The sequence below is a fragment of the Acanthochromis polyacanthus genome, chromosome 22, assembly GCF_021347895.1.
Source record: "Acanthochromis polyacanthus isolate Apoly-LR-REF ecotype Palm Island chromosome 22, KAUST_Apoly_ChrSc, whole genome shotgun sequence".
Lineage (NCBI taxonomy): Eukaryota > Metazoa > Chordata > Actinopteri > Pomacentridae > Acanthochromis > Acanthochromis polyacanthus.
Window position 1 is genome coordinate 29,689,399 of NC_067134.1, and position 20,695 is coordinate 29,710,093.

Consider the following 20,695-nt stretch of genomic DNA (forward strand, 5'->3'; position numbering starts at 1 on the left):
GGATATCATATATATTAATTTTGTGTGTGTGTGTGTATATATATATATATATATATATATATATATATATATATATGTAAGTATATACACACACACACACACACACACACACACAGACATTCAGATACAAATGTTCTAAACAAATACTGATATGTTGAAATGAGAGATTGAGAAAATCACAATTCAAATTCTTCTAATTGTTACTGTTGTTGTATTTATATTGCAATACAATAATTTCCAGTCCAAAATTAAGTGAATATACATGTACATGGCATAGTTTCAGTGAAATAACATAACCTCTGCCTCATTGCCTCTAGAAACACAGGAAACACACTGCAGCTCACTGACAGTAAAATAATACATCTCTCTGATGCACTTTGCCCATGACAAAAACATACAGAAACAAAAAGAAGTCTGGCACACTTTATCCTCTCAGCACGCTGTGTGGTTAACTAGCGATGTTTAACTAACTATAACTGATGAGAGGTGTGTTAGAGTCAGACACTCACACAGGATGCTCACTTTACTTCGTCAGTCATCTTGCAAGAAAACACCGTGCACAAACGAGTACCGCTGCAAAACATACTGACCGGACCATCAGTTGTCCTTCCCTGAGTCTTCCCTTTCAAGATTAGCAGCACCAGACCGTTGGTTGTCCTCCTTCGGGTCTTTCATTTCTAAATTAGCAGCGCTAACGGTGAGCTTTGGGGCACGTCAGGGCATGTCAGGGCCGTGACTGTCGTCTACCTGGATCATGTGACCGACTGAGGGTAGACCTGAATTTTTTTTTTTTGTTTGTTTGAGTTATTTATTATTTTGGACCGCACAGATTTACTTACACACACACACACACACACACACACACACACACACACTTACAAAAAAAAAACTTTGACAAAAGGGCACTTTGGGCATGAGGTGCAAAAGGGGCAGGTGCTTCAGCCCTCCCAGCCCCCCCTTGCACGTGCCAGGTCTGGACCAATGTCCAACCAACAAGGAACCCTATGTATGAACCATTTGTACGGTACTCACAGTTAAAAGCTCATGAAGTGACCCACACTGGGGTTAAACCATACCTTTGTGATCAGTGTGGGAAACGCTACAGCTACATTTCACACCTCAAAGTTCACCAACGTGTCCACACTGGGGAGAGACCATACAGATGTGACGAGTGTAAGAAGACTTTTAGAACTTTGGGTTCCCTGAAACAACACCAGCAGATCCACACCAGAAAGAAAGCATTCAATCAGTGTCACAGTGAGGTATGTAAAGACTGGTCTGAGTCACAGTGTACACACAATTATGTATTGGATAATTTTGGATATTGCTGCAAAATTGTTTCAAAACAGTTTTGAACAACTGTGGTCGTTTGAATTCTGTTCACACATTATCAGCTATCGTTCAGTCTAACCTGTATTGGTTTTGACACAGAAATCTGGTCCAGGTTAATCTGGGGATGTAGGTTGGATTAGGAATTCTGACATAATCAGACAACTGAATGTTAAATTCCAACTGTGACGTTCTCTTTGTTTTCCAAGCAGAACGGAACAGACGTTCTCTGTGTTTGTGTGTTTATTTTCCAAGCAGAACGGAACAGATGGACAAAACTCTGACTTGTCAGCACTCTGCCAATGGTGAACAGTGCTGCTTTGACCAGTCTGGACCAACGTCCAACCAACAAGGAACCCTACAACGACACCAGCCTATGCACACTGGACACAGACTGAACCCCTGCCAAGAAGATTTCTCCATGCAGGGTTCAGTAAAAGTTCATGAAGTCCTCCACAAACTTAAAGTCCTTGAGATCTGGCTTCTCAGAATTCTGGTCTAATTTCTTGTTGAGTGTCTTAGTTGTAAAATCTATTAAGAGGAAAGCTGTCGTTAACAGACGTGACTGGTAAATTAATGAAATCATTCAAAGTGGTGATTCAGTTAAATGAATTATCAGTGGTAGAGGGATAGACGTCTGGATGGAGGCAGTGAGCAGCAGGGTGAATTTCCAGCTTAATGGTTCCTCAGATCCCTCTGGGCTGCAGGAACCCGTTAGATGCAGAGCTGGTTCAGTGATTCTCTGATGATTAATCATAATTATATTGTTAAAACACAAGAATCAATGTTTTGGTTCAAATCACATTGTCTTTGCATGTAGCTCTGTGTTTTCTGCTCCAGGAATTGGGTGATGTGTGCGACCCAGCACCCACAGCTGGTTGCTCATGTTACTTCCATGTGATCTGTCATTAAAACGGCCACATTCTACCATAAACACTGTAAATAATAACACAGCTGCTCAAAGTTAAAGGCCAACATACGACCCAAACATGACATGGATTTGGTGCCACTTTCAACTAAGATGATCTCTTCTGTTGAACAAAGCGTTGATTGTGAATCTTTTTTCCAGATATGAAGCTGCTCCTTCCAGGTCCACAGACAGTAAACAAAACAAAGCTCTCTGTAAAAACCCTCAGAATGTTGAATAGAATAAATGTGGACAGTTTCATGACTGGAAGAGAAGATTTCTGGATCATTTTGGTCATTTTGTGTCAGAATGTGTTTAATTTTGATCAGTTTCCATCTTTTGGTCCGTTTTTAAAAATGTTGCATCTTTTCATGTTTTTTTTTTGGTTATTTTGATCTGTTTTTGGTCTGTTTTGCTCATTTTATCTCTCATTTTAGTCATTTTACACCAGTTTCACATTGCTTTTTTTCATTTTGTACATTTTGTGTCTCATTTTTGTCATTTTGTTGCTAATTTTTGTGCCTGGTTTTGGTCATTTTTGTCATTTTTGCTTAATTTTAGTCCCATTTTGACCACTTTTGGTCTTTTTATATGTCCATTTTGTAATTTTATGGTATTTTTCTATCCTGGTCGGATGTTTTATGTTCCATTTTGGTCATTTTGTGTCCCATTTGAACTGTCCCATAACATTGTTGGACCGTTAAGTAGACTCTGTTTGGGTCTTTTTCTCACCACTGAAAAATTTTGTCCATTTTTGTCTCATTTTGGTCATTTTATAGATTCGATCCAACTTTACTGTCATTGCACAGAGAACAAGTACTAAGACAGTAAATGCATTTTTTAAAAGTCCATTGTGATGTCAGAGAGAAGAACTAACAACTGTTACCTGTTATGTATTGTGGGTTACAGAACTAATCTCTACCTGCTGTGAGGCGTCATTATTATTTCTAAGAGTCACTAGAGGGCGCGCCGATATACTGGAGTGTGTGAAAATAAATGGCTCGAATGGCCGCAGCAGTAAATCCGTCTCTGTCTCTTTTGTGCTCTAGTCTGGTAGAAGTTGGATAATACCGAGAGACACAACATTACCACATTCCATATTCTGAAGAAAAACACTGAAACACTTGAGAAAGTCAGTTTAACACACAACCCTTGGAGATATTGGAGAGTTGTGGTGAAGATTTCAAATGTGAAACTTGTGAAGACATTGTGAGCAAAGACTGTGACAGAAAAATGAAGCCTCCTCAGCCAGATAGGAAACATTCAGGTAAGACAGAAGTCCAGACAACGAGCTGCAACTCAGCTCCAGATATCAAACTACACACTGACATGTTAGACTGAAGTTTTCACAACACTGACAAGCTAACATTTGCTCATTTTGTGCCTTATTTTGATCAGTTTGCATCCTTAGGGTTGTTAATGGAAAAATGTGTGAAAATGAGAGAGGAAGCAGTGAAATGATGATAAAACTGTGACCAGTCTAAAAGAAGTAGCAGATGAAATATTTAGATTTAGAATTAGATTTATATCGCAGTTTTCTATTCAGGCATACTCTAAGCACCTGCAATGAATCCATCGTCATTCACACATTGTCACTCTGGTGGTGGTAAGCTACATTTGTAGCCACAGCTGCCCTGGGGCAGACTGATGGAAGCGTGGCTGCCAATCCGCGCCTCCGGCCCCTCCAGCCACCACCAACATTCATACACCAGTGTGAGTAGATTTTTCACCCAGCACATTTTTTCATATTCATAAGATTAAATTCATGAAAGGTAAATACATGATGGTTTTTGTGGCAAAGATGCACACTTCAACGATTCCATAAAATAAGATTAAGAGTCAGTGGAAACTCAAAACTGCCATCATATACATCCATCCATCCATTCTCTATACACCGCTTTATCCTCACTAGGGTCATGGGGGGTGCTGGAGTCTATCCCAGCTGACTTGTTCAAAGACAGGGGACACCCTGGACAGGTCACCAGTCTGTTACAGGACTACATATACAGACAAACAATCACACTCACATTCACACCTACGGGCAATTTAGAGTAACCAATTAACCTCAGCATATTTTTGGACTGTGGGAGGAAGCCGGAGTGCCCGGAGAAAACCCACACATGCACAGGGAGAACATGCAAACTCCATGCAGAAAGATCCCAGACCCACCCCGGGATTTGAACCAGAGATCTTCTTGCTGCAAGGCGAAAGTGCTAACCACTACTGCACTGTGCAGCCCCTAAATACAAACATATGATTCTAAAATAATTACATCCAATTTTGGAAATATAAAACCAAAATCTAAACTAGATTTTGGTGCACTGTTTAGGGCAGCAGAATCTGTTTCAGTTTACAAAATATAATCTTATAACCAAGTCCTCTTTCTTAAAAAACTACACAGATTTTCTGCATTCCTTCTTGTACTATTTTAAACAAAAATAATAAATTGTGAGTTTATATGTTTTTTTTTTGTACTCTCTTGCAACATAAAAAACAACAAGCAGAAAAAAATTAAAATTAAAAATTAAAAGTGAGGCCTGGAAACAGTTCTGAATCCAAATTTAAATGGTTTCAACACGTTTCACTCTAAACTGTGGAAATCAAAAATGAACTATCTGAGTGAAACATTCAGCTCATTATGTTTTAGCTATAATCTAACTACTGACACTTTCTAGTCTGCTAGCATTTCTAACAACCTGCATAGATTTTACAAACAGGGAAAAGTGATTATGTTAAGAAAAAAGGGGAAGTAGAGTGTAACATGTCAGTGAAAGAATGGCAGACTTACATGACAAGGCTACAACTTTAATAAAATGCTGCATTTTGAACATATTTTGCATTGTATGGAAAAGTATAACTAATGTCAGTGAGTCTGTAATATGCCGTTTTAAAATGAGTTCTCCCTAAATTCAAACTGAACAGATTTTTAGCAGATTTCTCCAAAACGTATTAAAATTCTTTCTAACTGCGATATTTTTTTTGCATTTCTGACTCAGACAGCAAGTCTACACATGAGATAGTTCAAAGCCAAAAACAGTCAGAACTTGCAGTAAATATGAAAAAAATAACATCAGAGTTTTAAAACATTTTCCTCAGACCAAATGACAGTTTACCAAAAATAATGGTACCATACGGTAGGATCATTAAAAGTGTGAATCACGGAGTAACTCCCAACACAACACTAATGAACAATAATGATAATTACACCAACTTAATATTTTGTGTAGTTTAAAGTGAAATTTTTGCATTGATTGGATTAAAGCAAAATTCAAGTTGTGGTAATCAATTAATTTGACTTCATAACGTTTTTTTAGTCCAATCAGCAATTCCAGTTCCTTTATGTTGTCAGATATTCAGTAATTGTTGATAGTACAGGAAAGATTAAACCTCCTAATTCAATACAGCTTCACCATGGAATATAATTTCACTGGATGAACTCAGGGAGGCTGATGCTAACTGCTGCCTTATTTTTATTATTATTGTTTTTGAGGATAAACTTTTTTTAGAGTGTAGTTTCACCCAATGGGACAAACATCCAACAGAATCTTTAAAGCTGCATTTTACACAAACACAGGAACACACACATTATATGTAGAGAAGAATTAGGCAGATAATTGATCTTTAAACACCGAACACTCTCATTCCAAAGCCAAGAACTGAGTCCAGAAAGAGTCTCCATGTCAGCTGGTGCTGGGATTAACTAACTACTCTCACATACACAATAACCAGCCTCACTGCATTCCAAACACTAATCTGGGAAAACCAAAATAAAATTCAATATTAGGAAACTCATTTGGAACACTGGAAAGAGGAAACCAAAAGCCGAAGTGGATTAGAGTGTTGCCTGACGTTGTATGGCATTTTAAAAACTATAAATCATGATCATAGCAACAGAATGTGGTCCCTGTTCAACAGGTGAGAATGAGACAGAAATACGCTCTCTGCTAGTGTCAGAAAAACGGATTCTTTTGTTACTGCTCCTGAGGAAAAAACACGACGCAAGGAAGACTCAGAGTCAAAATATTCAGTTAAGAATATTTAGTAAAAAATGCAAAGGATGGACAGATATGCGTGCACGCAGATTCTATCTTGTTCAGATGCCGACAGCAGAAAACTGCTAAAGCTAGACAAAGGTTCTCTGCATGCAGCTGTGATCACAAGAAAGAATGAATCTCTAAGCTAATACATGAGTTTTTAAACTAAGAAATTGCAGTCTTCTGATTGGCCCCACGCTGAGACAGCCTCTCCGGATGTCTTGGGTCTTGTCCAATCACCTCCGTCTTCCTCCTGCAAGAGGTGTCTCTGAATGTGTGTGTATGTGGCCGCCCCCTGTGACCTCTACACAGATTTTTAAGAGCTCAGTTCTGCTGAGATCTGCAGATTTCTGTTCCATTTGGTGTTGAATTAAACTATTTACTGATTCAGTTTTATTCAACTTAACTTTAAACAACAATTTGATAATTTAATCACACCTTATGGCAGATTTGAATGATCCCATTCCCTTTATTGATTTACTTTAATCTTATTAATACCAGATTCCTATGTTCTTTCCCATTTTATTATTAATTTAATACATTGCTAATTTAGATTCTTCTATAGTATTTTCTCACTAAGCTAAATTTATTAATCCTAATTCTCAACAGTGTTTTATGGTTCAATACTTTAACTTTTATTCTTGTTTAAGCTTTGTAGTGGGGGCCAGTTGCCCCACTACGTAAGATCTTTGTGTAACCTGATCACTCTATGCATTAACACTTGTAATTTAATCCTAAGTTCTAGGTCTAAAAATATCTAAGTCCCACCATTGAAACATCAGAGAATCCAGGAGCCAAATCTGCAGATGCCAAGATGTAAAGTGTGTTTTTTTCGATACACCACAGACACAAACAAACACTTGAGAAAGGTCCCGGGAGCCCTCTGAACCCACTGTCTGACAACTGAACCCCTTAAACCCTCCGAGCAGAGGTCAGTTCAGGCCCTTAACTCATCTCTCTTTTTGCCACTGCCAGCTGCCAGTATTTGCACAATTAAGGAAAGAGCGAATCTTTACTCCCTAATAATCTTAATCAAAAACTCTTGGCTTGCCGGCACCTCCCCTGTGGGAGACAGCCTCCCCCAAGCTTTCTCACGCGAACACCTGCACCCTTATCTCCAAACAATACTTTTGTTGATATTGGCAGTTATTCCAGAGGAAACAAACCACAGGCTATCTGTAAACCATTTCAGTCAGAGGGCAAAAAAGACTGCTGTCAGATACACACACAGACACAGATCCATTATAGCAGTGGATTAATTCTTCCACATCAGCATCTAGCTGCTGTTTGAACTTTTCACCCTGTCTCTGCCTTTCTATGCGTATGTGACAACCTGCACATCCAGAACTAGAATTCAAACATGCACCCATAAGCACTTTAATACATTTGAGTATAGAGTTAATACAAGTTGCAAGCACATTAATATATGATTAACACATAATATGATCAAACGAAGGTTAATAATGATTATCAGTAATAGTAAAAGAGTAATTAAATGATGATTGCAAGTAATGAATAAAAGTAATAACATGATTACTAAGCAAAAGTAATTAAAATGATGATTATAAGTAAAAGTAATAAAATGATGATCATAAGTAATAAGTAAAAAGTAATTAAAATGATGATTATAATTGATAAGCAAAGAGTAATTAAAATGATTATAAGTAATATGCAAAAGCAATAAAAACATGATAGTTTAATACACATGCAAAAATGAATATTCCCCACAACAGACAGGGCAGAGGAGCGGATAGGAGACAGGCAAGACAGACAGGGCAGAGGAGCGGATGGGAGAGGGGCATGAGAGGGAGAGAGATGGGGATAAAGGTATTTTGGGATGCCAGATGGGAAAGACAGGGGATTAGAAGGGAGCTCTGACAGTACCCCCCCCTCAACGGGCGCCTCCCGGCGCCCCATGGACCCAATCAAAGAGGGGCCCACCGGGGCAACCAAGGAGCAGACAGAGACATGCAGAAGGACACAGGGACCAGACGGAGTGGAAGGGACCAAAAGGACAGGAAGGGCAGAAAAAACGAGGGGAACAGACACGAGGGAAGGACGGGAGGGACTGAAACGACAGGAGGGATGGGAGGGAGGGAAGGACGGGAGGGACTGAAACGACAGGAGGGAAGGACGGGAGGGACAGGACTGGACAGGACTGGACTGAACTGAGCGGAGCTGAGAGCAGGACTGGACTGAACTGAGCGGAGCTGAGAGCAGGACTGGACTGAACTGAGCAGAGCTGAGAGCAGGGCAGGACGGGGACTGGACCGGACTGAACTGAGAGCAGGGCAGGACGGGGACTGGACCGGACTGAACTGAGAACAGGGCAGGACGGGGACTGGACCGGACTGGACTGAGAACAGGGCAGGACGGGGACTGGACCGGACTGAGAACAGGGCAGGACGGGGACTGGACTAGCCGGGCAGTAGCTCCGGGGGTCGGCCCGAAGGCAGAACTGGCCGGGGATGGACTGGGCGGAGGGTCCGCTCCGGAGGACGGACCGTAGGCCGGACTGGCCGGGGATGGACTGGGCGGAGGGTCCGCTGCGGAGGACCGACCGTAGGCCGGACTGGACGGGGATGGACAGGGTGGAGGGTCCGCTCCGGAGGACCGACCGTAGGCCGGACTGGCCGAGGATGGACAGGGCGGAGGGTCCGCTCCGGAGGACCGACCGTAGGCCGGACATGGACGGGGCGGAGGGTCCGCTTCGGGGGTCGGCCCGAAGGCAGAACTGGCCGGGGATGGACTGGGCGGAGGGTCCACTCCGGAGGACGGACCGTAGGCCGGACTGGCCGGGGATGGACAGGGCGGAGGGTCCGCTCCGGAGGACCGACCGTAGGCCGGACATGGACGGGGCGGAGGGTCCGCTTCGGGGGACGGCCCGAAGGCGGGACAGGTCGAGACTGGACCGGGCGGAGGGCACGCTTCAGAGGGTGGTCTGGAGGTGGGGCCGGCCGAAGCTGGACTTGCCGAAGGGTCCACCTCTGAGGAGACTGGACGGGCCTGGGGCGTACGCCACTTTCTATGCAAAGGTTGTGATTTATAAAAACAAACTTGGCGTGAGAATGTGCGCACCAGCGCACCAACCTTGATTCTTGATGCTTCTTTACGCACAAAACAGGGAGTAAATCACAAACTTTGCATAGGAAGTGGCATACGCTGTGTTCGTTGTGATTTCTAAAAAAAAACTTGGCGTGAGAATGTGCGCACCGGTGCGCCAACTTTGATGCTTGCTTAAGCACATTTTGGAGACAGAGGGAACGGCAGTGCTGGAGGGTGAAGTGGCGAATTGAAACCAGATTGATCTCAAACCTTTATTGTTATCACATATTAGACTTGTAGAGCCGGATAATCATAAACCCTCATTGTTGTAGATGCTCATATAGTGCGCCATTCGGCCGACCACTGTATTTGTAGAACTATGTTCATATATTAACAGGAGCGGATTTAACGTTATTTCATTCGGTCGTTTGACTGAAGGGCCGGTATCTGGGGCCGGTGCGGTGATCTTTATTAAATAATTTTGCTTACTAATCACCCGGCGACCGTATGGCTCATCGGGGAAAGCAGAAGACCCATTTACAGGGGTAGTCTCTGCCGCAGTAGCCCGGGTTCGATTCCTGCCCGCAGCACTTTTATGCATGTCTTCCCCCTACTCTTCTCCCCATTTCCTGTCACTCTTCACTGCAACTATCACAGTAAAAAGGCAAAAAAAAAGTAAAGAATTTTGTTTATTTATCCATATGCGGCCGAATGGGATGAGCGTCCAACCATTAATCAGCCCTGTACAGACACACATGCTTCACACCACAACCCCTGAGTGAAGATGAATTTCTCTATGTGAACCGAAAAAATGCACATTCAATCAGTGTGCAAATTATTTGTACATCGGACATGATCATAACAAATTTAGTGGCAGGGTGGCCTGGGTCACACATGATTCATTCATCCTGACGCACAGCAGTGAAAAGACTGCCGGCTGGCGCTGCGTGAAATGCCGTGGATCCCGCAGCTTATTTATATACAGATACATACATGAGTTACTTTGCATTGACCATTCATGGTAAAATGTGGGTGTGTTGTGGGCGGAATGTGAGGTGGATCCACCTGTGCAATCTTCCAGCTGGTGTGTGATTTATCAAGAAATTGCATGCAGCTGTGCTTACGCAAAGTTTCATAAATCAGGGGCGAGGGGCATACGCCCTTTTCGTATTTTCGGCGTACGCAAACTTTAGTATGGATCCTACGCAATGTTTTATAAATGAGGCCCCAGGGCTTGGCAGACTGGGGCTTGCCAGGCAGGAGGAGCCGTATTGGAGGGTGGCCCGAAAACTGGACAGACGGGCTGGGCCGCTCCGGCGGGCGGCCCGGGGGCCGGACAGATGGGCTGGGCTGGGCCGCTCCGGCGGGCGGCCCGGGGGCCGGACAGATGGGCTGGGCTGGGCCGCTCCGGCGGGCGGCCCGGGGGCCGGACAGACGGGAGGGACCGCTCCGGCGGGCGGCCCGGGGGCCGGACAGACGGGAGGGGCCGCTCCGGCGGGCGGCCTGGGGGCCGGAAAGGGAACTGGGTTGGAGGCCGGACTGGGGGCCGGTGGAGGCGGGACCCCTCCGGGGACAAAGCCAGGTCCGGTGGGTCCTTCGGGGGCAGGACTGAACACAGCTCCGGGGGCGGCGCAGGATCCAGGGGCCCCTCCGGGGGTGGATCTGGAGGGGAGGCGCAGAGCCTCTTAAGGGACTCGGGGGAGGCCTTAAGCCTTTCGAAGGCTGCTGAGGTCCTGGGGACTGGAGGCGGGGCGTCGACCACTGCGGGGACTGGAGGCGGGGCGTCGACCACCGCGGGGACTGCAGGCGGGGCGTCGACCACCGCGGGGACAGGATCCAGGGAAGGGAGCCCCTCCGGGGGCGGAACTGGAGCCGAGGGGCCACGGTGCCTCCTGGCCTCGCGTCTTCGACGGCCAGGCCGCTTGGCAGGCGGTTCCATGGGCGGCGGGGAGACAGGGCCCGGTTGGCTGCCAGGGGAGTCAGTCAGAGGAGCACTCAAGAATTCACGAATGTACCCAGGTAAGTGGTCGGCTAATCCGGGTCGCTGGCCTGCTGGCCTGCGGACCAGGGTTATGCTTGAGTCTTTGGGGTCTTCCCTCCATTTCTCCCGCAATTCGTATAGCACATTGAAATAAATGCTGTGCTCCTCGCAGGAGGAGAAGATGTCCATGGGTGTGTCTTGAGTTAGGGTCTGGGTGTCGGCTGGGTCCGGGGCTGGTGGCACTGGTGGAAGGGAAGATGGCGCGGGCTGGGCTGGAGACGAGGAAACTTGGGTGAGCAGGGCGATGAAGTGGTTCAATTGTGCCTTTGTGGCGGCAACATCCTGTAAAGCTTGGCTGTATTGAACTATCAGGGTCGGGTCGGGAGCTACCTGGGATATCTGGCTGGTTAAAACAGTGAGTTGACTGTGCATCTTCTGGTATTTGACTGTGAGCTGACTGAAGGTTTGGTGGAATTGCCTGATGTCGAGTGGAGTGGGCAGGTCTGGCCTTGGCGGCGAGTTCTCCGGGTCCATGTTTGGCCAGATTGTTCTGTCATACAACGAGCGGATTGGACCCGAGCAGAGAGCCACTCTACCAAGGCTGGTGGACTGAGGAGGAGTTTTATTGTTGGGGGGGGGGGGGGGGGGGGGGTGAATAATGGCACAGTGGGGGAAATCCAGGGTGCAGGAGCGGCTGGTGTAGTGAGAGGGTTTGGCCAGAAACGGGGGGGTCCAGGCAGGGACAGAAGGGGTCCAGGCAGGAATGGGGATCCAGGCAGGAACGGGGGTCCAGGCAGGAACGGGGGGGTCCAGGCAGGGAAAAACCGGTGATGAATGGTCTGGGGAGAGCCGGAGGGGAAGGAGGATGGCGGGGGATCCCGGACAGCTGAACTGTGTGAGGAGCAGGAGAAAACAAAGTAAGTGAAAGCAAACTTAAACAGGTCTTTACAGAGGGCCAGAGAGTGAACTGACTGTGGTGTCTTGGTTCAACAATCTGGCGGGGAGTGGAAGGATGAGCCGGTACTTACTATTGAGGTGAGTAATTAGTGTGATTTCCCTCAGCTGTCCGGGAGCCGTGGAGGTGGTTGATTGCCTGAGTGGAGTCAGCTGAGACGCTAGACTCCACTCAGGCACCGAGCTGCAGGGGAGAGACAGGGCAGAGGAGCGGATGGGAGACAGGCAAGACAGACAGGGCAGAGGAGTGGATGGGAGAGGAGCATGAGAGGGAGAGAGATGGGGGAAAAGGTATTTTGGGATGCCAGATGGGAAAGACAGGGGATGAGAAGGGAGCTCTGACACTTAGCTTGTTTACTGATTAGTTTCATTGAGTCAGAGCCAGATTTTATCAGTCCAGCTCCAGATGATGATGATTAACTCCAGCCAGCAGATGAATGAATCCTTCATCAGATGATAGAAACATGAAATGATCTCTGTGTGTCTCTACGTTAAACAGCAACAACCTTTAAATGTCTAATACTGAGAGTTTTCAGCTTTAATGATGCTGATGAAGCTGCAGGGATCTGAACTGGTCCCAGTTTAAAACAGAGGTGTTTTCATGCTGGTTCCTCTTAGAGCTGCTGGTGCTGTTCTCCTGGTTCTCTGTCAGAGTTTAGAAGAACCTTCATGGACCTCATTCATCAGTTCTTCCACCTGTGGGCTGCAGTCCAAATGTCTGCTGGGAAAAAGGTTCAACAGTGAAGCTCCATGTTCTTCATGGTTAATCTGATGTTTCTCCATATCTGGTCTGTCTGCAGGAAAATCTGTCCTTCCAGGAGGCCGAGTCCTTCAGTGGTCCAGATCCCCATCAAAGGTGAGGGGAAAGGATGGATTTTAAATGTTTCTGAAGCAGTTTTCACCTTCAATGAGGAGCACCAGTGTTAGTGAATTAACTCTTTTAAGTGCTGTCAGTGTTTCTGTGAAGCCTGCAGTGATCATGTCGTCTGTCTAATATTTCAGTGAAGTGGAGGAATTCTGTCAAGGGATAGAAAAAGAACTGAAGAAGAAGACTGTTCAGTCTGGAAGTGGTGCTCACTTCACAAGATGGTATACTGACATGAAATGCTTGAAATAAAATATATTTTACCAAATTAAAACAGTGAAATCAGTGCAGTTTATCAGATATATCAGTGTTATGTCTATTTATTCATGTAATGTGTGTCTCAGTGTTTCTCAAATAGTGGATCAGAGGTCTGACAGGAGGATGTGATCGACTGTGAGGAAAAAGTTTGTCTGTGTAACTAATTAGCTGAACTATTGTTTTAACATTGGCCTGTTTTTCACAGTGCACAAACTGCACTGATTGTTCAGACTCAGATAACAGGGGAACGCTTCGTTAACGTCCAACTAGAACATTGATGATGTCACCACCTTGACTCTTCTACTCCGATTATCTTTACTGTGAAAAACAACAAAATGGAATCAGATAAAATAACAGCCCTGCATGTTCACAGTAGTATCAGTACATGTAGTGCAAAACACGCCTTCAGTACAACAGATGACCTCAGCAAAAACAAGGTGTCACAGTCCTTTAACAGGTCGACATGGGCCTACCTTATTTGAAAAGAAGCTCACATCGACGGCCGATGTGATCCCAGTCTCTTAACTTCCAGCTTTTCCTCCAAAGACATTGAGGAAAATGGACATGAAAGCAAATAATCCACCTGCTAACGCCCGCCATAGCTTAACTTTTTCTCGCTGCGTCAAAGGCCTGTGGGCTGACTGAAGTTAGCCCAAATTATCAGTAAATCACGGAGGTGGGACACGACACCTGTCAATCACTTACAAGAACGATTTAGAGATATTCTATGTTTTTCGTTTGACTGATTGGTGCTGTTGCTACCTTTGTTCTCACCTAAACTTAAAACAATCTGTTGTAAGTGATTTGAAAAATAATTTTCTCATCTTTTTGTGTTGGCCTGGGAGGGCTTACCCTGTTAGCCCATTTATACCAGCTGTCCCTGCCAGTATGTTTTATCTGATAATTTCACAATTTGTCCAAATGCAGGCTGTGAAGGAATTAATTCCAGCCTTCTTCATGAACAGGTAGAACCACCACATCTTTATTAAGAACTTCATCAACATAGACCTTCAAACAACAAGCAATAATTTTCCAACACTCAAAGAAAACTTCACTTCCGTGTATCAGTGTACACCTCCTTCAGAATAAAAGCATGGCTCAAAACAATGAGTAAAGGCATATAAATTTCATGTTGCTGAACACAAGTCTTAAGTAATATTTGGATGAATTTAACCTTTCTAATCTTAATTAGGATATACTCCCTGAATAATCCTTTAAAATTCTAAGTGTATTTTGAGTGAAATCATCCTTTAAAACTGTAAGTTGTGCATTTAAGTCATAAACTGTGCACTTCAGTGGTCTTCTATTGTGGTAGCTGTCTACAAAAAATCCTCCAAAGGTGTGGTTCTCTGGGTGCCTCCGGCTCTGCAGAGGCAGGCTGTTGATTTCATCACCAACAAGCACAAACATGAGGCTCAGGCTGTTTCTTGATACCAAGACTGTTCTCGTCAAGTATGTGAGTTGCACCCATTCCTGAGGTGAGTTGAGTTTTACCTGGAGAGTCTTCGTGTCGCAGCTGTGTTAAGGTGAGTAAAAGATACTTGAAAGTGTTTTCTAGCTGCTGTTAGTTTAGTTCCAGCAGCAGAAATGTGGCTCCACAGCTCCGTGTTCACTCCTTCATAGGACTAAAAAGTTGTTTTAAGTCGTTAAAGACCACAAACTGCCATATTTAGCTACTGGAGGCTGCTGATAAACCAACTGTTATTATGTTAGCTTGTTAGCTCATCTCTGTCAGGAAGTCATAGACAGCACTGTGTTGGTGGGAATTAATTCTAGCGAGGACATGAATGAAACTGACGAGGACGAGTGTGTGTGTGTGCGTGTGCGTGTGCGTGTGCGTGTGTGTTTTAGCATTTGCTACATTGTGGGGACAAAATGTCCTCACAACTGTAGGAAATCCAAAAACTACGTCACTTATGGGGACATCTTTCGGGCCCCACAAGTTTAAACAGTGTTTTCTTGGCCATGTTGTTACTGAAAAAAGTAAAAGTGCAAAAACGTTTCTTTAGGGTTAGCCATTGTCTTGGTTAGGGTTAGGGTTTGGTTAAGGTTAGGGTTAGGGTTAGGGGTTAGATATGAATCGGAGTCAATGGTAAGTTCCCACAAAGATAGAAAAACATAGCTGTGTGTGTGTGTGTGTGTGTGTGTGTGTGTGTGTGTGTGTGTGTGTGTGTGTGTGTGTGTGTGTGTGTGTGTGTGGGCGGGTAATTATAGGAGTTGTGGATCCATCCCCACAACCATAGGAAAACCAAAAGAAATGTCATTTGTGGGGACCTGATTTGGGTCCCCACAAATGCAAACAGTGTTTTCTTGGCCATGTTGTTGTTACTGAAAAAAATAAAAGTGCAAAAACGTTTCTTTAGGGTTAGGCATTGTTTTGGTCTGGGTTAAGGTTAGGGTTAGGGTAAGGGTTAGATATGAATGGGAGTCAATGGTAGATCCCCACAAGGATAGGAAAACGCAGTGAATGTAAGTGTGTGTGTGTGTGTGTGTGTGTGCGTGTGTGTGTGTGTGTGTGTGTGTGTGTGTGTGTGTGTGTGTGTGTGTTCTATATTCATTCTTTTGTTTTATTCCAAATAGAGAAAACATTCACAGGTCAGAAAATTTATCAGTTTTTAATTCTTTCTAAGGGAGTGGAAGCTAGAAGGAACTGCAGGTGAATGATTTGTGATAATCAGGTCCAATAAAGGAGCTTTCTGATGTGTTTGAGGTGCTTCAGAGTGACGGCAGCCTGCAGACACAGAGGACCGTGACGGAGAAGCAGCCCAGGATTTTCTATGTTTCTGCTCAAACCCAGAGAGCAGAGATCTGTACTGGTGGGAAGAAGCTGAGTAAGTAGAACTTTGATTGATTGCAGTCTCTGAGGTTCCTCCTTCATCACCAACAAACACAAACATGAGGCTCAGTGTCTTTAAAAGCAAGTGTGCAGACAGAGAGACGTTTTCTTCCAGAGGACACAGACATCCCATCAGACTGAGGACTGGACATTTCATCTGATCCTGTTTTATCCTCAACACCAAACTGGTGACTGAAATGTGCTGTTTAGTGAGACTCAGTTTGTTGTTTGGACTCAGTGACATCATTAGAGCTGGACATCCCAAGCTGCAGCCCCCAGTGTTTCTGAAGAGCCCTGGATCTGGTTCATGGATCATTCCAGTCATTAAACTTCCCAAAATAAGAGCAGAGCCAGTTCCTCCAATTAGTTCCGTCTTTTACCGTCATTGTGTCGCAGCTTCTTTTCTCCGTCTGAATGTGAGCAAAAGACACTTTAAACTGTTTTTTATCTTTTATATATATGTCAAACATAAAACTGATTGAATCATTCGACGTATTTTAACTAAAAAAACGTTGTTGTGGCACAATTAAAACATTAAATAAATCCTGTATATCAGTACACAGAGTACATGTGTATCAGTACTCCAACTCTCCTTCTCATTCAATGCTTTTTATTTATTTGTGTTATTTTCTACGTTGCAGATTAATCCTGAATATTAACACTTTTCTGTTTCCAACATGGTTCCATTTGTGTTCTTTTATAGTTTGGATGTGTTCATCTACAAGATCCAAACTGTTGACTGCTCGTGGATCTACAGAGTACATGAATAATGAGAGTATTTTCATGACATTTTAACATATGCATACAGTTTATGTGTATATTTATACTGAAGTGTAATAGTGTGGTAGTACAGTATTTTGAATACTTATACTCTGCATGTAGTAGTACTATTACATGCATTAAACAGTACTATTACCCATGTGTAATGGTATTGTACACATTAATGTCCTTTATTTCCTCTATTTTATTTTCTCCGTGGTGTCCCGACCACTTCATGATGGTTTTGGTCCGTTTCAGGCCATCACTGCCCCCCCACCACACCAGCTTTAACACAATCAGCTGATCACTGATCACATCTATGCCAAGGAGATGTGTTGGACTTGGAGGAAAATGGTCCCACCAGATCCTGACTGGTTTTCTGACCCCCCCAGTACAGTTAAAGTGCACATTTCAGAGAGTCCTTTTATTGAGGCCAGCCTAAGGCACACCTGAGCAATAATCCTGCTGTCTGATCAGCATCTGGATCTGAATGAAATGTATGTGGAGTCTATGAGAGACATTTAGGGCAGTAATGAGCTGTTTAGTAGCAGTCAGTGTTTGGTCTGGACTCTGAACAGGCTCAGTATAAAACTATAAAACCTGATATGAGGCTCTGATCCTGGACTCCAGTCTGACTCTGGTCTTGGACTCCGGTCTGACTGCGATCCTGGACTCCAGTCTGACTCTGGTCATGGACTCCGGTCTGACTGTAATCCTGGACTCCGGTCTGACTGTGATCCTGGACTCCGGTCTGACTGTGATCCTGGACTCCAGTCTGACTCTGTTCCTGGTCTCCGGTCTGACTGTGATCCTGGACTCCGGTCTGACTCTGGTCCTGAACTCCTGTCTGACTCTGATCCTGGACTTGTTCATGTTTCTTTGGAGCCTTTGTTGGTCAAAGTGTAATAATGTTTGATCATCTTTGTGTTGTGGTCCAATATTTAACAGACAGCAGTCTGGTTCCCCTCAGTGTTGCTGTCAGTGATCCTGTAGGATTAACTGTAGTTCTGCTGCTACACAACAACCTCCACCACACCAACAACACAACTGTTCATTAACTGCTGACGTATTCTTTGACTTTATCAGGGAGCCACGATGACGGCAGAGATGCTCTTGAACATCCTGAATGATCTGGATGATGATGAGCTATGTACATTCCAGTGGTTCCTGCAGAAACCCAACAATGTTCAAGATCTCCCAGCCATCACAAAAAGCCGACTACAGACAACAAACAGGTGTAAAACTGTGGATGTGATGGTACAGACTTACAAGGATCAGGGAGCTGTGCAGGTGACCAGGGTGGTTTTAGAGAAGATCCAAAGGAATGATCTGCTGCAGAGGTTTCCTGCCAGCAGCTCAGGACCAGAAGGTCAGTGTCAAGACTAGAACAACATGATATCATTACAGTCAGAAAGATGCATGATGGCTCTGCTACATTGTGATAGAGTTCAGGTTCTGCTACAGTTTCATAGAGTTCAGGTTCTGCTACAGTCTGATAGAGTTCAGGTTCTGCTACAGTCTGATAGAGTTCAGGTTCTGCTACAGCTTGATAGAGTTCATGTTCTGCTACAGTTTGATAGAGTTCAGGTTCTGCTACAGTTTGATAGAGTTCAGGTTCTTTCAGTTTTTCCTGAGTCCACATTAAAGCTGCTGTCCGTAGTTTGAATCGCAGCGTCTCCCAAAACTCTGGTGGTCCCACCCTCCCTCCCTCTGATTTCGCCCCTTTATTTGTGCATGCACGCAGTACCTGAGAGGGGTGCCCGGAGTGCTGCAGCATCTTGCCTGTTTTGCTGTTTTACACTCTTCTACATTTAGTACATTTAGTAAATAATAAAGGAATTACGTTAGAATGCTGTATTGAGTCTAACTTGTCCTAATACCAAAATAACATGAATCTGCTAGGACGAACTAGTAAAGTTTCAATATGTGATTACACTCGTGTATCCCTCTCGATGACGTTGTTTATCAAACTTAGTGCATTTACGCGTGTATATGTGTTACATTGTTTATTTATTTCTATCTAGAGTTCAGAATTGCATGACTCCTCTGACGAAGAGTATGTCCCAGACGCCCCAACATCTTCCTCCAGAGGTCGGGCATCTAAACGAAGCCGTCAGGCGGGCTATGGAGGCCGTGGTCGGGGAGCGACGCGAGCACCCCGAGCCAAAAAACGTCCTGTAGTCTCTTGGCCTGACAAGCCGTGGGATTGGTAACTTTTCTGGAAGTTGCTGAGCCCTGATGCTCTCTCCTCCACAAGCAAAACAAATGTGCGCACGGTTGCGTAGTGCGTAGCTCGCCCACCTCTGCATGGGCTTGCTTGCTGTGCGCGTAACCGTTGATTGACAGCATGACAAAGCTGAAGCTCGAACTTGATTGGTCGGCAGCGACTGGCGCTTTTTGGAATAACATGGGGGTCTATGAGAGGAAGGTGGAGCTCAGGAATAAATTTTCATATCGCGTTATACTAACTTTATATTATAGTATCGAACTAGACTAACACATTTAAGCTTTGTTAAAAAATGATACCTAAATTGAAAACAAACGGAAACTCCGGACAGCAGCTTTAAGATCAGTTCCTCTGTAAAATCTACCGATCAACCCGACTGACAGAATGCTGCCCCCTGCTGTTTAAACCTTGACAGAACACCAAAATTATTTCTGTATGAGCTGACCTTCTGTGGAAGCAAAGCATGTCCCATCTGTTCTGACCAAATTATGAGTCGATCAGACAGTTTCTGAAGATTCTTCATTCATTCTGTTTAGCTGGGAGTGGTCCTGCAGTTTACAACCAGAGGGAAGCTGACCAATCAGCTCTCAGTAAAGGCAGAGACATGTTGTTGAAGCAGCTGCATTCCAAATCACAAACCTTTAAATTTAAATTCATGCTAAAGTTGACTGTACATAGAATGTGGGTCAGAATGGCCAGAAAAACATGTTAGTTTGCATTCTACAAAATCAATTTGAATGCTGTAGGACATCTGGGTGTTTCTGACATACTACATTTAACATAATATGTACTGGAACATACTACATCTTTTTCTGTGCATACCATCTGACATGTTAGTTTGAGGTACTATGTAACATTACTTTCTACTTTTAAACCATCAACAACCTCCCAGTGACCTACCACACTGAAAATGTCAAGTCTTCAGAGTGTTTGGATCCAGCAATAGGTCAGCCATGTTGGCTGACTATTTAAGGGGACACTGTTGCTGCATCCTGGGCTTAGCTCCACCCTGGATGACTGTGGCTGCTTTTAAAAGACAGACCTTCTTCCCTCTATAGCAGAATGATGATGAGGTGAAGCCAGAACACTCTGTTCTTCAGAATGGTCTGGATATGCCAGACTAATGTCAGAGGAACATTAGGTTTTACTTTGAAGGAGAAGTTTGGTGTCAGAAAACCAGAGCTAATCAACACCATAAACTCATCAACAAATGTCAACATAAAGTCCCTTCTAAGTCTTTTGTAGCTGAAATAAATGAAAGCTGTAAGCAGTGGAGAATATAACATGTGATCTCTGTCTTTCTGTCAGTGCATGTCAGTGATGTTGAAGAACCTTCAGAGAACAGAGAACCTTCCTCCTCTCAGACTCAGCCTCCTCCTCCTCAGACTGAAGGTAAAACTGATGGATTCTTTGGTCTGTAAAGAAAGATGACAGCAGTTCATCATGCCTGAAATGGAAACAGAATTTAAGCAGGTTGCTTTGTACAACACAGAACAGTGG

General features: G+C 44.3%; 4 protein-coding genes across 6 annotated transcripts in view; 3 read left to right on the forward strand and 1 right to left on the reverse strand.

Annotated features, from left to right (window-relative positions):
• LOC127531868 (gastrula zinc finger protein XlCGF26.1-like) overlaps positions 1 to 3,258 on the forward strand; it is a 59,502-nt gene extending 56,244 nt beyond the window's left edge. Inside the window, exon 4 of the mRNA XM_051942113.1 lies at positions 1,588 to 3,258. Coding sequence (XP_051798073.1) covers positions 1,588 to 1,638 — 51 coding nt within the window. The 3' untranslated portion in view covers positions 1,639 to 3,258. The remainder of the gene's footprint in view (positions 1 to 1,587) is intronic.
• Positions 1 to 20,695, forward strand: part of LOC127531927 (NACHT, LRR and PYD domains-containing protein 12-like) — a gene marked incomplete at its 5' end in the record, with an annotated part of 133,096 nt that overhangs the window by 84,478 nt on the left and 27,923 nt on the right.
• LOC127531871 (zinc finger protein OZF-like) overlaps positions 1 to 20,695 on the reverse strand; it is a 199,775-nt gene that overhangs the window by 24,857 nt on the left and 154,223 nt on the right. The gene's annotated exons all lie outside the window — the stretch shown is intronic.
• Positions 1 to 20,695, forward strand: part of LOC127531864 (oocyte zinc finger protein XlCOF6-like) — an 81,790-nt gene that overhangs the window by 7,685 nt on the left and 53,410 nt on the right. The gene's annotated exons all lie outside the window — the stretch shown is intronic.